Source organism: Rattus norvegicus, chromosome 7 (assembly GCF_021556685.1).
Source record: "Rattus norvegicus strain SHRSP/BbbUtx chromosome 7, alternate assembly SHRSP_T2T, whole genome shotgun sequence".
In the NCBI taxonomy this organism is placed as follows: domain Eukaryota; kingdom Metazoa; phylum Chordata; class Mammalia; order Rodentia; family Muridae; genus Rattus; species Rattus norvegicus.
The window spans coordinates 17,292,795-17,310,051 of record NC_141540.1 but is presented as its reverse complement, the minus strand read 5'-3'; the positions used below and the strand labels follow the sequence as shown (position 1 = coordinate 17,310,051).

General features: G+C 43.5%; 1 protein-coding gene and 1 long non-coding RNA gene across 2 annotated transcripts; one reads left to right on the top strand and one right to left on the bottom strand.

Annotated features, from left to right (window-relative positions):
- Positions 1-213: 213 nt before the first annotated feature.
- On the top strand, positions 214-6,805 carry LOC148004474 (uncharacterized). The gene is made up of 2 exons (XR_015625095.1): positions 214-2,633; positions 2,756-6,805. It is a non-coding gene; the product is annotated as an uncharacterized LOC148004474 (long non-coding RNA).
- On the bottom strand, positions 5,283-16,688 carry Zfp952 (zinc finger protein 952). Its single transcript, NM_001432160.1, is given in 4 exon segments — positions 5,283-8,418; positions 9,506-9,566; positions 9,760-9,886; positions 16,563-16,688. Coding segments are annotated over 4 exon segments (1,536 nt in total). The 5' UTR covers positions 16,584-16,688; the 3' UTR covers positions 5,283-7,091.
- Positions 16,689-17,257: the final 569 nt, after the last annotated feature.

Sequence of the window (17,257 nt, the reverse complement as noted above, 5' to 3'; positions counted from 1 at the left end):
TCTTTTCATTGTGTCCTGGATTTCCTGGTTGTTTTGGGCTAGGAGTCTTTTGCGTTTTACATTATCTTTGATGGTTGTGTCAATGTTTTCTATGGTATCTTCTGCCCCTGAGATTCTCTCTTCTATCGCTTGTATTCTGTTGGTGATGCTTGCATTTATGATTCCTGATCTCTTTCCTAGGTTTTCTATCTCCATGGCTGTCTCCCTTTGTGATTTCTTTATTGTTTCTATTTCCATTTTTAGATCCTGGATGGTTTTGTTCAATTCCTCTTGCTGTTTGCTTGTGTTCTCCTGTAATTCTTTAAGGGAGTTATTCCTGTCCTTCTTAAAGTTCTCTATCATCATCTTGAGATATGATTTTAACTCTGAATCTTGCTTTTCAGGTGTAATAGGGTATCCAGGAATTGCTGAAGCGGGAGAACTGGGTTCTGATGATGCCACATAGCCTTGGTTTCTGTTGCTTAGGTTTTTTGTGCTTGCCTCTCGCCATCTGGTTATCTCTAGTGCCTGCCCTAGCTGTCTTGGCCTAGCGCCTGTCTTTCTTGTGATCCTTGTTGTGTCAGAACTCCTCAGAGTCCAGGTGTCTTTGTGATCCTGTGATTCTGTGATTCTGTGATCCAGACTGTGTCAGAGCTCCTGTGAGTCAAGCTACCTCTGAGATATCGAAGTCCTGGTGTGACCAAGCTCCTGACGTCCTGTTGTGTCAGATTTCCTCGGAGTCCAGCTTTCTCTGTGAGTTGCAGGAGCAGGTGTGGAGGCCAGAGGCCTGAGTTTGCTCGGAGTACAGATAAAACCTGGAAGGAACCAGTGCCTCTGGGTGGGTTAGGGTTTGCATATCCCTGCTTCCTATGTGGGTCCCAGTTTTGCTGGGTGTTGGAGATGATGTTGTGGTCTCAATTGTGACCTTGACTGTGTAGAGCCCCAGTGCTCCTGGTTGTGTCTGATCTACTGGAAGTCGAGCTTCCTCTGTGATCCTCCACTCTTGTGCCTGGGCCTGTTAGCGCACCTGTGATCCTGTGTTCCTGTGACCCTGGGCGTGTTAAAGCACCTGGGAGATTGGCTTCCTCTGGGCGTTATGGGAGTAAGTGCAGGACCAGCACCCAAGGTCTGCTCAGGGTACAAGTTTGGACTGGAAGGTACCTGCGCCGCTGGCTGGGTGGGGGTTCCTGTGTCCGAGTCCCAGGGAACTCAGTTACTCCGGGTTTTGGGGGGCAGATGTTGTGACCTCCTCACCTGTGATCCCAGGCGTTCTAGAACACCTGGTGACAGGCTTCCTCTGGGTGTTGGGGGAATGGGTACGGGACCAGCACCCAAGGTCTGCTCAGGGCACAATTTCAGACCGGAAGGGATTTGTTTATAGGGGTGTGTGTGTGTGTGTGTGTGTGTGTGTGTGTGTGTGTACCATTTACATACAGGCTCTAGAGGTCAGAAAAGAATGGCAGATTCAAGGAAGCAGGATTTACGGGTGTGTACTTCCCAACCTGGTGCTGGGTTCTTGACAGCTGAGCCATTTCTCAAAGCCCTAAACTTTCCTTTTAATTAGGTATTTATATATATATTTCCATTTTAACTTGTGAGAATATTAAAGATGCTCTTTTATAACTACTGTTTAACTCAGAGCTTTTAAAAAATTCAATGTACAAATACTCTAAATTTACTTTCAAATAATAATGTAATGTTTCATAAACAATGGAAGGATTTTACCCTCTCCAAGTTGGTCTTTGTTATGTTATGTGCTTGTTACTTTACCCCTCATTAGCTATAGTTACCTAATATACTGTGACTCTTCCCATCAACTTGAGCAAGAGTTTACCCTAAAATACAGAGGAAATTGTAAAAAGTATACACTTGTTTGTTCAAGTTAATACTCTCAGTAACATAGGAGAATGTAATATCAACATTTAACAAACAATATTATTTTTTTACTCCAATAAAGACTAGGACGAAAGAGGAAATCAGGGACAAAATCTCATTTATAGTAACATGAAAAAAAATTAGAAATAAATTCAGGCAAGAGAATAAAAGATGTTCTGAATGACAACTTCAAACAGTAAGGAATTTGAATATTCATCTCCATAACTGCCCTGAAATAATATTAACATTCTACCTTATAGAGCACCTTGATTGTAAACATAACATTCCTATGGTTCTTCCTTCTCACAACCTCACTGATCTAGAGGTCAGGGGTCTTACCAGATATGGAGAACTTTCAAAGCATTCTCTAATCCCTTGGGACTTAACTGACCTGAAGTAGGGTCTAAAATAATATTCCTTTGGTCTTTGTCCATATTGTTACAGGTTTCCCACTATAGGTATTGAACATCCAATAGGACAGTTTTTTCAGTATTGAAGAAAACTCCTTGAATATTGAGCTTTTATGGCTAAAGAGATGGTTTGGTATTTAAGAATACTTGCTCTTGCCGAGGACATGGTTTGATTTCCAGCAATGACTTGGTGGCTCACAACTATAGATGATGTCAGTTATAGGGGATCTGAAGCTTTTCTCTGACTTCTACGGGCACCAATAATGCACGCAGTGCACATATATCAATGTAGGCAAAATATCTAATGTATACAAAGAACTCAAGGAGTTAGACTCCAGAGAATCAAATAATCGTATTAAAAAATGGAGGGTTGGGGATTTAGCTCAGTGGTAGAGCGCTTGCCTATCAGGCGCAAGGCCCTGGGTTCGGTCCCCAGCTCCGAAAAATAGAAAAGGAAAAAAAAAAAAAAAACACACACAAAAAAAATGGAGTACAGAGCTAAACAAAGAATTATCAACTGAGGAATGCTCAATGGCTGAGAAGCACATAAAGAAATGTTCGACATCCTTAGTCATCAGGTTAATGCAAATCAAAAGAACCATGAGATTCCACCTCACACCAGTCAGAACGGCTAAGATAAAAACTCAGGTGACAGTAGATGCTGGCAAGGATGTGGAGAAAGAGGAACACTCCTCCATTGTTGGTGGGATGTAAACTGGTACAAGCACTCTGAAAATCAGTCTGGTGGTTCTTCAGAAAATTGGACATTGAACTACCTGAGAACCCAGCTATACCACTCCTGGGAATATAACAAAAAGATGCTCCAAAATATAACAAAGACACGTGTTCCACTATGTTCATAGCAGCCTTATTTATAATAGCCTAAAGCTGGAAAGAACCCAGATGTCCTTCAACAGAGGAATGGATACAGAAAATGTGGTACATTTATATAATGGAGTACTACTCAGCTATTAAAACCAACGACTACATGAAATTTGGAGGCAAATGGGTGGAACTAGAAAAATATTGTCCTGAGTGAGGTAACCCAGTCACAAAAGAACACACACGATATGCACTAGCTGATAAGTGTATATATTAGCCAAAAGCTTGGAATACCTAAGAAAGATAATCACAGGTCATAAGAAGCTCAAGAAGGAAGATCAAAATGTGGATGCTTCATTCCTTCTTAGAAGGGAGAACAAAATAGTCACCAGAGGAAATACAGGGACAAAGAGTGGAGCAGGGACTGAAGAAAAGGCCATCCAGGGACTGCCCCACCTGGGGATTCATCCCATAAACAGTCACTAAACCCAGACACCATTGCAGATGCCAAGAGGTGCTGACAGGAGCCTGATATAGCTGTCTCCTGAGAGGCTCTGCCAGAGCTTTACAAACAGTGCCAGATGCTTGCACCCAACCATTGGACTGAGGACAGAGACCCCAGTGGAGGGATTAAAGAAAGGATTTAAGGAGCTGAAGGAGTTTGCAACCCCGTTGGGAAAACAACATTATCAACCAAGCAGTGCCCCCCAACCCCCAGGGCTCCTAGGGACTAAACCACCATCCAAAGATTACACATGGAGCGACCCATGGCTCCAGTCACATATGTAGCAGAAGATGACCTTTGTCGGGCACCAGTGGGAGGAGAGGCCCTTGGTCCTTCTGAAAGCTTGATGCCTCAGTATAGGGGAATGCCAGGTCAGGGAGACAGAAGGGAGGGGGTATGTTGGTGGGGGGAGCACCCTCATAGAAGCAGGGGGAGGAGGGATGGGATAGGGGTTTCCTAAGGGAAAACCAGGAAAGGGGATAACATTTAAAATGTAAATAAAGGAAATATCCAATAAAAGCAAAGACTTCCTTCTAGCTCTATATGTATATGAAGGTTTACACGGTTCTTACAAGCAGAGACCTTTTCTCCAGCATGAATTCTTTCAGGAGGTTTAAGGGAAATGTGAGGAGAGACTGTTATACACATTGTTTTTGGTTTGGTTTGGTTGAGATAGTCCCCTAGCTAGTCTGGAACTATGTAGACCAGGCTGGCCTAGGAATCAAGCATACAGCAGGCTCTCCTCCCACCTGCTAAGTAGCTTGATTAAAGGAGTTCCACACCACAACCAACTGTCACATACTGTTTACATACATAAGATTTCCCAATAAGTCACTTCCACATATGTGTAGGTAAGTAAAAGAGAATTTTTGGTTTTTCAAGACAGGGTTTCTCTGTGGAGCCCTGGCTGTCCTGAAACTCACTGTATAGACCAGGCTGGCCTCTAAGTCAGAGATCCACTTTCTCTGCCTCCTGTAAACTAGGATTAAAGGCATTCGCTGCTACCACGTGGCTCAAAAGAGAATATTTTAGGGGGCTGGGGATTTAGCTCAGTGGTAGAGCGCTTGCCTAGGAAGCACAAGGCCCTGGGTTCAGTCCCCAGCTCCGAAAAAAAAGAACCAAAAAAAAAGAGAATATTTTAAATACAAGTATAGAGTCTCCAGAGTGAGACTTCACATTTGTGAAGGGAACTAGAAGAAACAGACCTTCCTGAATTGTTTAGGGATGGTGGTTTTGTTGGGTGTGAATCCTTTGATTTTCTTGAGAGCCATAAGGAGGCGAGTCTGTCCCACTGGCTTAGAGAGATGACTCCCTATAGCATCTCATTTCTTTCATGAGTCTGAATGTAAGTGCAGTCCCTGAAGGCTTTCCCACATTGCTAATGCTCCTGATGCTTTTGCAAGTGTGAGACATCCCATGACCTCTGACCCTTACCGGCTTCCATCCTGTCTTACTTTCATGGGCTTTCTCTTCAGTGTAAAGTTGGCTCTTGGCTCTAAAAGCATTAGAATGCAAATAACCGTTTCCCACACACCGGATATTTACTGGGCCTTTCTACATATTCCTGACTGCCCTGTTCAAATGTGGTATAAACTGAGCTGCGCATGTACAGATCAATGAGAACTTCTCCAAGGAAGTAATTATCACATGGTGTCGTGTGGGCTCTGGGAATCAGACTCAGAGCCTCAGGCTTTATGGAATAGTCTTTTACTCACTAGGCCAATTCTGCCCCCAAAGCATCTTGCTTGAACAAAATATATTTTAAGGTACAAAATACAAAATCTATGTAAGAAATTTTACTATTAAAAAAATCCAAGTGTACATAAAATTTAAGGAAACTGTCAATAAATTAAGAATAGTAAGGAAAATATAACCCGTCATGTAAGGACAGTGGAAACACTAACAGTTAACAAGCATCGTATTTTCAATTTCAAATGACCCACGATTATTCAAAACTACATGTAAATTAAGTCTATCGGAGCCTTACAACTCACTTAAGTTTCAGGAATCAAACGGTTTCACATGACATGGGGAAAGGTGCAGCCTCACTGGGTTTTCAGAAAACGCCCACTGAAGTGAGACCGACCGCCACGATTTGGTGGCTCACAACTTTAATATCATCCAGCCTGGTCTCCATAGTGAGAACTTATTCCAGTACAAAAAAACCTGATCTGTCATTTAAAAGCATCACTTCAATCCATGCAGTGTACACTGTTGCTACTGCTGCTCTTCCAAACAGGACTTTGTAACTTCAGTTTTCCAAACAGCAGAAATGACAGGCAAAATAATGCCAACATTTTTATAAATTCCACAAAATCAGACTTTCAAAAGAAAACATTTGCTCAGAATGCTCAATTTTCTTCTTGCTTTTACAACATAAAGGAGAGAATTCCCTTTCCCCTTATTTGAGACAACATATAACTTATATTGTTTTTAATGCTGAATTTTTCATTGGTTGGAATGAGCTCTCCCAGGTGTGTGCAAATCCACAGTATTCAATTTTGTAATTCTCGAGCCTCTACCTCTCTAATGTGTAAAGGGCATGAGGCGGGACAGCAAGACTGCCCAGCAGGTTAAGGTACTTGTTTCGAAGGCACCCTGAGCTCCTTCTCAGGACCTACATAGCAGAAAGAATAGAACAGACTTCTGAAAGCTGTCCAATTCCACATGCACACTCTGGCATGTGGTCACCATGCACATACACCCACATACATGTAACCTTCATGAATTGTAATTTATGTTAAATGTAATTTTTAAAAAAAGTGCCTTAGTACATTTGATGGAACTGGTGACTGTCTGACACCACATTCCACACGTGTCCAGATTTACACATTTTAAGGTCTCCTATTCCAACTATTTCTTTCCAGATTTTTTTTTAAGTTACACTTATGCGACTGGAAAGACGGCTCAGTAGATACCGCTCTTCCAGAGGACCCATGCTGGACTTCCAGCACGCACATGGGAGAGCTCACAGGCACCTGTAACTCCAGCTCCAGGGGAATCTGATGCCTCTGGCCGCTGCATGCACATACCCACACACCTATACCTAGTTCAAAATAAAAAGTAACATTGAAATGTATTTTAAAGCCAGGCAGGGGTGGCATGCACACCTCTAATTCCAACTCTCAGGAGGCAGAGGCAGGCGGATCTCTGAGTTTAAGGACAGCCAGGTCTACAGAGTGAGTTGCAGGACAGCCAAGGCTACACAGTGGAACCCTGTCTCAAAAAAACCAAATAATTTAAAAAAGGTATTTTAAATTATGCCATTTCTGAATACATGTGTGTGAAGGTATGCATGCAAATGATAGCACATGTATGCAAGTCAGAGGCAAACCTTGGAAACTCAGTTCTCTCTCTTCACATGGGTTCCAAGGATCCACCTAAGGCTACCAAGTCAGGGCAAGTGCTTTTACCCCTGAGCCATCCGACAGCCTACGTACACTCCTTCCCTAACAGCAAGTTGATGAAAGATAATTCCACATGCTATACAGTTTTACTTTCTACCCACTGGGTTTCTTTTCAGTGTGAGCTCGCTCATGTTTGTGAAGGCACGTGGAAACCCTAAATGCTTTCCCACAATAATTACATATATAAGGTTTTTCTCCAGTGTGAATCCTTTCGTGGTCACGAAGAGATGTGGAAATCCTAAAGGCTTTCCCACATTCCTTACATACGTATGGTTTCTCTCCAGTGTGAATCCTTTCGTGATTATAGCAAGCATCCCGCTGGATGAAGGCTTTCCCACAATGCTTACAAACATAGGGCTTCTCTCCGGTGTGAATTCTCTCATGGTTGTTGAGATGACTGGCACGGAGAAACGCTTTTCCACAATGCTTACAAACATAGGGTTTCTCTCCGGTGTGAATCCTCTCATGAATGTAACGAGCACTGGAATGGGTGAAGGCCTTCCCACAGTGCTTACATAGATAAGGTTTCTCTCCAGTGTGAATCCTTTCGTGCCTCCGAAAAGACGTGGAACAGGAAAAGGCTTTCCCGCACTGTGTGCACACATAGGGCTTCTCTCTGGTGTGAATCCTTTCGTGACTGTACCAGCCGCTATAATGGGTGAAAGATTTCCCACAATGCTCACATGTGTAAGGTTTTTCTCCACTGTGAATTCTTTCATGGATAAGAAGGTCGTAGGAACGAATGAAGGCTTTTCCACACTGCTTACATACATATGGCCTCTCCCCGCTATGGATTCTTTCATGGTTCTGGAGGGATGAGGAGTATCTGAATGCCTTTCCGCACTGCTTACACGTGTAACATTTCTCTTCGGGGTGAATTAGTTCATGTTTAACAAGGGGACTGGAATTGACCAAGGCTTCAGCATACTGCTTACACCCAAACGGTTTCTCTCCAATGGTGATTCTTTCATACATTTGACCGTAACTGTACCTCCAGAAGGCTTTCTCAACTCGCTTCCATTCGTGGAGTTTATCTCCAGCATGAATTCCCTCACAATACTGGTCAGAATTAAGACTCCTACAGGCTTCATTAGGTTGCTTATTTTGAGAGGGTGTCTCTCGGGGAGGACTTTGATTTGTCTGAAAGGGATGAGAATAAGTGGAATCTTTCCAACATCTCTTCTGTGTAAGAGTCTTCTCCACATGTTCCTGAGACCCACAGGGTTTCTCTGCAGTCTCGTATCTGAGATGCACAAGTGAGGGTGAACGAACGAGGGCATCTCTCACAAGCATGCTGTTCCCACACACTGTTATTGCAGGAGGGGTATCTCTCTGAACGATATGCTCTGGAATCTGTTGCTGGGTTTCTCCACACTGACTGTTAGCTCTGTAGTCACAACTCCTCTCAACCGCCTGAGTTCTGCAACAAAAAGGGGGAAAAGCATAACTACACTCTTACAGTCACCAAGAGAAGTGCTAAAGGCTGGATGTTGGGCCATTGTTATTGTTCTGGGGCAGCAGCAGGAGTACAGCAAGTCCACCTGGGCCACATACAAAGACCCTGGAGGATGGGGATCAGCACGGCCGATTTTGCTTCTGTGAGAATCTGTAAATATAAATGGGCTAACTGAACGTTCAACCGAGGTCCTGGAGGTAGCGGGCAAACATATAAAGTTCTTAAACATTACTGCTTTTAGGCCTCTCATATATATTATGCATACCACAGTTAACAAAGTCAAAATACTCCTAATGAAAGATGGTGTGCATCAACTACTATGGGTTTTAAAAATAGCTGAATATCCTTTATGATTTATTGATAATAGGCTTTAATCTAAACCTGAAATTCATTTTACTGCACACACCTTATATCCAAAGCTGAAAGGCAACTTGATAAAAAGCACTAAATAATTTTCTGTATACAATGCCAAGCTTCCAGGGACTAAGCCACTACCTAAAGACTATACATGGACTGACCCTGGACTCTGACCTCATAGGTAGCAATGAATATCCCAGTAAGAGCACCAGTGGAAGGGGAATCCCTTGGACCTGCCAAGACTGAACCCCCAGTGATTGTGATTGTTGGGGGGAGGGCAGCAATGTGGGGAGGATGGGGAGGGGAACACCCACAAAGAAGGGGAGGGGATGGGGTTAGGGGGATGTTGGCCCGGAAACCAGGAAAGGGAATAACACTTGAAATGTAAATAAGAAATACTCAAGTTAATAAAAAAATTTTAATTAAAAATTTTTTTCTGTATAAAGGGCAATTTAGGCACAAAGAAACACAAAGACAGATCTGACATCGGTTAATGTCGCACTGCATTTTGTCAGTATCCATACACTACAGAGTTGTCACCCTCTCATTCTGAACGTCCCAGCTCAGTGTGCTTGCAGAGGATTTTTGAGATTAAATCAATTGCATCGAGATGTACTGAACCATTTGCTTGGTTCTTAGAATTCCTATTACCTGCAAATATTTGATATAAATTCTCTCTCTTAATGAATATTACCTCACATTTTTCCTGAGATTTTGGTGGTTGTCTTCAATATTTTCTTTTTCCTCTGTTTTCCCTAAAAAGCAAACCCAAAGAAGTCATTATGATTTAGTTCAGCATCACACAAGCATTTACTAACTTCTACATTTTGTTATTGTGCAATAGGACCAGGAAGGTTACATTGACCATCAGGCGCCCTCCGACAGCCATACAGATGAACAGGAAGCAGCTGCTCTCTACCTAAGTAAAGAACTCTTAGCGTATGTTACCTATGGACAGCAGGTTCATAAAGGTCTCCGTCATCACGTCTCTGTAGAGCTTCTTCTGACTGGAATCCAACAGAGCCCACTCTCCTAGAGTGAAGTTCACAGCCACGTCCTCAAAGGTCACTGGCTCCTGAAACAACCCACACGATGGGAAGTCAAAATTAACTGCCAACTTGACAGGCTCTAGAGCCACACAGAAGATATGGTGTCAGGAATTCTTGCAAGTAAAAGCGGAGAGTAACTGGCCACCTTGACAGGAGCTTAGAACGTGACAATGCTGAAAGAAATAGAAGCTGTCAAGGCCTGGTCGCAAAGGGAAACGAGGACTCTACCAGAATCCAGGAGAAAGGCTACTTGTGGTTTATTTTAACCAAGATTAGGCTTCATTTTGCCCAGAGCCTGACAACTTGAATGACGTTGAACTTAAAGAAAATGAAATAACTGGGCTTAGAAAATGAGAGAAAACAAGCTTAAAATTTGGGACAACGGATAACAAAGCGGCCATGTGCAGCACTGAGCACTGGGACAGCAGTGAGGCATGCTTGCTCGGACAGTGACTGTATCAGCAAAATGAGACGCCACTTGACATAGGCTATGCAATCAGCGCTCTGTGAACAATGCCCCTATCAACCAGTTAGCAACCTAGAACCCCAACGTCCATCAGGAAACATATATGCCTGCTTTATACAATGAAAACACTCCCCTATTACCATGTTTCTATTCAAATGAATTCTGTAAGGCTTCAGGAACCCTTGGGCAATGGACTCATCTGCCATGAACTGATTTGGGGTAAATGCACAATAAGCAAATTATGTTCATAAAATGGATCTCCAGAGTTATTTCTCTATTATTTTATGCTTATCATAATTGGATGAGCATCAAAACAAAGAACCATCTGAAAGTGATACACACCTTAGCAAATGAACTTCTTTTCAAATGCATACTAAAAAAGAGGCCTCAAACAATAATTTGGACCTTGAGTATCCCATCCCCTCTCGTGTGGCCTATCATCATTCTTCACGGTTTATTTCTGATCTGTACTACCGTTTTATTAGACCTGGCCACTTTTGCAAATCTATGAGGATCCTTACTTCAGTAGTTTAAACCTGTGGGTCATGGCCCCGTGGGAGTTGATTGACCCTTTCACAGGGGTCACCTTACAGTATGATTCATAACAGTAGCAAAATTACAGCTATGAAGTAGCAACAAAAATAATTTTATGGTTGGGGTGTCACCACAACACGGGGAACTGTATTAAAGGACCACTGCATCAGGAAGGTTAAGAACCGTTGTTTAAACAAAGGCAAAGTACTGGGACTGGGGTTGGAAACATGGTTCAGCAGTAAAGGCTGCTCTTCCAGTGACCCAGCTTCACTTCTCAGCACCCACATGGCAGCTCACAAACACCCGTAATTCAACACTTTCTTCTGACCTCTGCGGGCTCCTCCATGGATGTAGTGTACATACATACACTCAGACAGGCAGACACATAATCTAAAATAAAATAAAATTGAACTTGGAAACTCTTCAGATCTGCATCTACCAGTAACATTATTTGGCAAATTCCATAGGGAAAGAAAGCAAATCCTCCTCTCTCACTAGTAAAACTTTTCCTCACCACTTTTATTGGATTTTTTTTATTTATATTTTAAATGTTATTCCCTTTCCCCCACCTAACCACCCATCCCTTCCCGCCTCCCAGCCCTGGCATTCTGCTACACTGGGGGATCCAGCCTTGGCAGGACCAAGGGTTTCTCCTCCCATTGGTACCTAACAAGGCCATCTTTTGCTACACATGCAGCTGGAGCCAGGGTCTGTCCATGTGTACTCTTTTGGATCGTGGTTTAGTCCCTGGGAGCTCTGGTTGGTTGGTATTGTTGTTCTTATAGGGTTGCAAGCCCCTTCAGTTCCTTCAATCCTTTCTCTAACTCCTCCAATGGGGACCTCATTCTCAGCTCAATGGTTGGCTGCAAGCATCCGCCTCTATATTTATCAAGCTCTGGCAAAGCCTCTCAGGAGACAGCTAGATCAGGCTCCTATCAACATGCACTTCTTGACGTCATCAATACTGTCTGGGTTTGGTGGCTGTATGTGTATGGGCTGGATCCCCAGGTGGGGCAGGCTCTGAATGGCCATTCCTTCAGTCTCTTCTCCAAACTTTGCCTCCATATCTCCTCCTACGAATATTTTGTTCCCCCTTCTAAGGACTGAAGCATCCACACTCTGGTCATCTTTATTCTTGAGCTTCATGTGGTCTGTGGATTGTCTCTTGGGTATTCCGAGCTGTTGGACTAATAACCACTTACCAGTGAGTGCATACCATGTGTGTTCTTTTGTGATTGGGTTAGCTCACTAGGATGGTATTTTCTAGTTCCATCCATTTACCTATGAGTTTCATGAAGTCATTTTTATTAATAGCTGTGTAGTACTCCATTGTGTAGATGTACCACATTTTCTGTATCCATTCCTCTGTTGAAGGACATCTGAGTTCTTTCCAGTTTCTGGCTATTATAAATAAGGCTGCTACAAACATAGTGTCCTTGTATGTTGGAACATTTTTTTGGGTATATTCCCGGAAGTGGTATAACTGGGTCCTCGGGTAGTACTATGTCCAATTTTCTGAGGAAACTCCAGACTGATTTTCAGAGTTGTTGTACCAGCTTGCAATCCCACTAAACAATGAAGGAGTGTTCCTCTTTCTCCACATCCTCGCCAGCGTCTGTTATCACCTGAGTTTTTGATCTTAGCCATTCTGACTAGCGTCCACATCACTTTCTAACTATGTTCATAAAATGGATCTCTAGAGCTCTTTCTCTATTATTTTATGCTTATTATAATTGGAGAGGCATTAAAACAAAGAACCATCTATACATGACACACACCTTAGCAACTGAACTTCTTCTCACCTGCATACTAAAGAGGCCTCAGACAGTGATCTGGACCCTTGAGTATCCCAACAGCATGCTGAGGACTATGGTTACAGTGGATGATCAAAGTAATCAATGTGGTCAAAAAGAGTCATCAAGGGCTAAGGAGACAGTTCAACCATCAAAGGCCAAGCTCATAACCTAAAAGCCAAAGTCATCAAGCTAAGGCCTCCTGCCCTAAATAAAGAACAGGACAGCTGAGGACAGATGCTAGCTGCCAGCTCCTTCATCTGCCAGAGAGAGCACAGGAAGATGGGATAAAGCAGAGCAGCAGCTCTCTCTGTTCAAACATGAAGATAGAAACATTCCCGCTCCTCTCCTTAGGATAGCCTCTGCTCTGTGGAGCTGCAGAACTGTATCCAGTCGCGTGGGATTTGTTTTTAAAAAGTCACTCTGGCTTTCTCCCCTTTCCATTCTTCTTTTGATCATGTATTTGTTCACTCGATGTGGTTCTGCTACATTCTGTTATCCCATAATTAAAATGTGGGTTCTCTAGATTCTCTGAAATTATTTCTGCTTTTTAGAGCAGACCTAGTCCTACAGCTGGTTGAATTTTAAGAGTTATTCCTGGGCCAGGCATGGTAATACAGGCCTTTAATTCCAAGACTGAGGAACTCTGTGAGTTCGGGGCCAGCCTGGTCTACAGAGTGAGTTCCAGGAAAGCCGGGGCTGCACTGAGAAATCATGTCTCAACAAACACAAATTCTTTCCAGCCCTATTTTTCTTAGTTTCACATCTGTTTAGATTATAAAGTATCTACTCCTATAATTGAAACATTAAAACATCTGTAATCCTGTGCCCTGATATCACAGAAGCAAATCAGGTGACTGAGAGAAAGATACAAAACAAGGAGGAAAGTGGAGTCAGCAGATACCTCTCTAAGGACTGGAAGAGATTCACAGCAAGCCAAATGAATCCTATCCAATGCCTTAATCAAAAAGCTAAATTCTCCTGCCTCCTGATCTCTGGACCAAAGCTGAACTCTGCTGCTACTTTTATTTTAACTGCTTTCCCATTCTTTTTCTTGTTTCTCTTTTTCTGTTCTCATGTGTGTTGGACACACCACTGATCCAGGAGTTCTGATGCTCAAGTTGGGGATAATCGGGACACACACATTATTCCTCCCCCTCTCTCCCTCTCCCTTTTCCTACACACACACACACACTCTCTCTCTCTCTCTCTCTCTCTCTCTCTCTCTCTCTCTCTCAAAAATCTTTGTGGATGGATAACTTATATCAATTACAAAGGATTACAGAGCTGTCTGCATCAAATCTTTGGGAGGTGAGGAGAAAAAGTGGTCATGAACCTGGAAGAAACCAGGAAACCACCCCCAAGGTATGCTAGAAAGTGTATGTCAACTTGACACAAGCTGGAGTCATCTGAGATAAGGGGATCTCAATTGAGAAATTGTCCACATAAGATAGGGTGGTGCTACCTATGGGCTGGTCGTCCTGGGTGCTGTAAGGAAGCCATGAGAGTAAGTCAGTAAGCAGTGCCCCTCCATGGCCTCTGCAGCAACTCCTGCATCCAGGTTCACACCTGGTTTGGCTTCCTGCCTTGGCCTTCAGTGAATTGTGCTCCGGGATATGGAAGCCCTATTAACCCTTTCTTCCCCACATTGCTTCTGGGCATGGTGTTTCAACACAGCAATAAGAACCCTAAGCAAGACAAAAAGGCAAGACTGCTCTCCTAAGCCCCGTCCTCCAGGCAGCAAGTCCCTATCTGGGGATTCTTGGATCCTTTCCTTTCTGTTAGGGTTTCCATTACTGTGAAGAGACATCAGGACCAGAGCAACTCTTGTAAAGGACAATATTGAGGCAGGCTTACAGGTTCAGATGTTTAGTCCATCATCATCATCATGGCAGCAAGGAGAGACACTGGACACTGGACATAGCTTGAACATATACGACTCAAAGCCCACCCCCACAGTGACACACTTCCTCCAACAAGGCCATAACTAGTCCAACAAGACCACACCTCCTAATAGTGCCACTCTACATGAGTCTGTGGAAGCCATTCCTATCAAATCACCACACTTTTCCTTGACTAATCCTTTTATCTTTAAAGCTTCTACTGTCTTTCTCAGTGTGCAGGCTCTAAGAATTAAGAGCCATCAGGACATCTGCCAGTAAAAGGCAACCATGACTAAAACATTCTCTAGAGTCAAGGGCTCAGATTTCCTGTCTTTGTATCATAAACTAGCATATCCTACCACTTGATTAGTAAAAAAAAAATAAACATCTTGTGGATTTCCATTCTCTGACTTCCTACTGAAACCCTGAGGGAAAAAGTATTCTAGGTGCAAAGCATTTTACTGACTAGATAGGTAGCCTTGCCTACCAGGATCCTTGTTTTATAGCTTTTCCTTTATTTCTAGTTGTGTGCACACGATATACAGTGTTCAGAGATCAGGAGAGGTCATCTGATCCCCTGGCACTGGAGTTACAGATGGTTGTAGATGCTAGGAATAGAACTTGGGTCCTCTCCAAGATGACCTCTTAACCACCGAGCCATTTCTCTCTATCCCCAACTTTATAGTTACAATGATTATAAGCCTACACTCCTAACCATGGGCACAACCTTTCTACCAACTCTCATTCAGGAACGCATGAGAAGTGTCTTTCACAAGACAGCTGTTGTGGGATTACATGCTTCAACAGGAGCTTGGACAACAGCCACTGTCTGCATGAGGAACACTGCAGATGGTAAGAAATTACTGTCTACATAGACAATTAGTTGAAGGCAAAATTGCTGAAGATTTAATGTTTCTTCCAAGAGCTGTATTCCAATTAAATACTGACTGACAAACTCTCCTAATTCTTTCTGTTCAGAGAAGCCCATCAGAGCAAAACAAAATTATAGTTACATGAACTCCCCTTCCCTCAGGCTACTCCACCACCACCATTTTTCCATATTTCCATTTTTAACTATTTTGACCTGCATTATTATTGAAGAGAGCTCAAAAGAGAGGTTAAAAGAGATTTCCAGAGGAGAAAAACGCCCGCTACACAACAAGGAGCCTTTGCCTATGAATAAAGCCTAGGGTTCAATTGGCAGCACTATTAGGAAACAGTTGTCTGATTCCAGGCATCTTAAGGGCAACTTCTCTATCTTGCTCACAGAATCAAACTATCTGAGTTCGTGTTCCCAGACCCAGGAACCAGCTCCTTTGTTCACTCATCATTTTGAGTTACGCACCAAACGTCCAGCGCGAGGCCTGACCGCCAAGATTCTGAGTCAAAGACCTTGAAAACAGGTGGCCCAGGGGAGACCTCGTCACCAATGTTTATTTACCCTGTTCTGACAGGCCGCAGGAGTCGGGTCAAATCTCATTGGCGACTCCCTTGCCCAACCCCTTGTGTCAAAATACGATTGGACAATGCTACGGCCCACCCCACCCCCCTTCACTTTGTGGTACCCTCCTTTAAACATGCTGTGCAATTTTCCTTCAGGGACGCGGTCTGAGCTATTGTCCCTGACCAGCCAGTTTTTGCTGCTTAATTAAAAATAAAGATCTTGCTTTGCTGGACTCTTGCGCCTGCTTGGGTTGTTTTGGTTTTTTTGGACCCCAACCGCAGAAAAAAAGAAAAACACACGGTGGCCACAGAGGAAAACTAAAGCAGGGCAAACGAAAGTGCACGGCAGAAAGACCGGCGACAGTGCTCACACACCCACTGTTGTCCAAAACGCACTTTGGGTTCAGCATCATCAACTTGCCAGCGCTGCAATTTCTGCAGAGGAACAAGTTCGAGGCTTGGACCCACACTGAAAGGACTAGGATGAAGCGGCTTCATAGGAAAGAGATAGAACTGGACGCTGGTCTCCTGGCAGTGTCACAAATCCGCCACCCTCGAATCCAGGAGCCCGCGACACACTCACCATTCTCTGCTTCTGATGCATCCTGTGTCCTCTCCAAGAAGCCTGAAATCGGAAGAAGTGACAGTAGCCGAGGCAGAGTTGCCACGACTCTTCCCGCAGCTGCACGGGCTTCAAAATGGCAGCAAGAACCGAACCCTTCGATTATCTGCGCTTCTTATTGGACAGGGAAATAACAGCGTCGTTGATTGGCGAAAACTCTCCCCCGCCTCCTACGAACTGAATTAAAGAGAAATCAGCTCTTTCTGTGTACCCGGGCAGCTAAAATGACAGCTGTCATTCATGACCCTTTGGGAACAAATGTGCCACAACCTTAAGTTTTGAGGCATTTAAGGAAACAGTCAGCAGGATTTTTAATGCATGTGCTTGCTGCCTTGTGTATTCCGTGGGCCCTTCCTACTCTGCACCCTGTCCCCTAAAGAAATAGTGCTACAGCTTTACAGTGGAGCCTCTAGACTCAGTACCCCAAGAAGAAAACCAAGACATCACCTTAGGAAGAGTCCCTATGTCAATCTGGGGGCATAGGGGAAAAAAGGAGGACCTGACATACAAACTCAAGATTTTGGGAGGTTAAGCTAAGGATTTCTCAAACCTCGTGTTTCAACTTACCCGTTTTCTGCCAAGGAAATTAAAACATATCAACAAGGAATTCAATTATACAACGTCTGAAGAAAAATGGAACTACATGGCAGAATTAT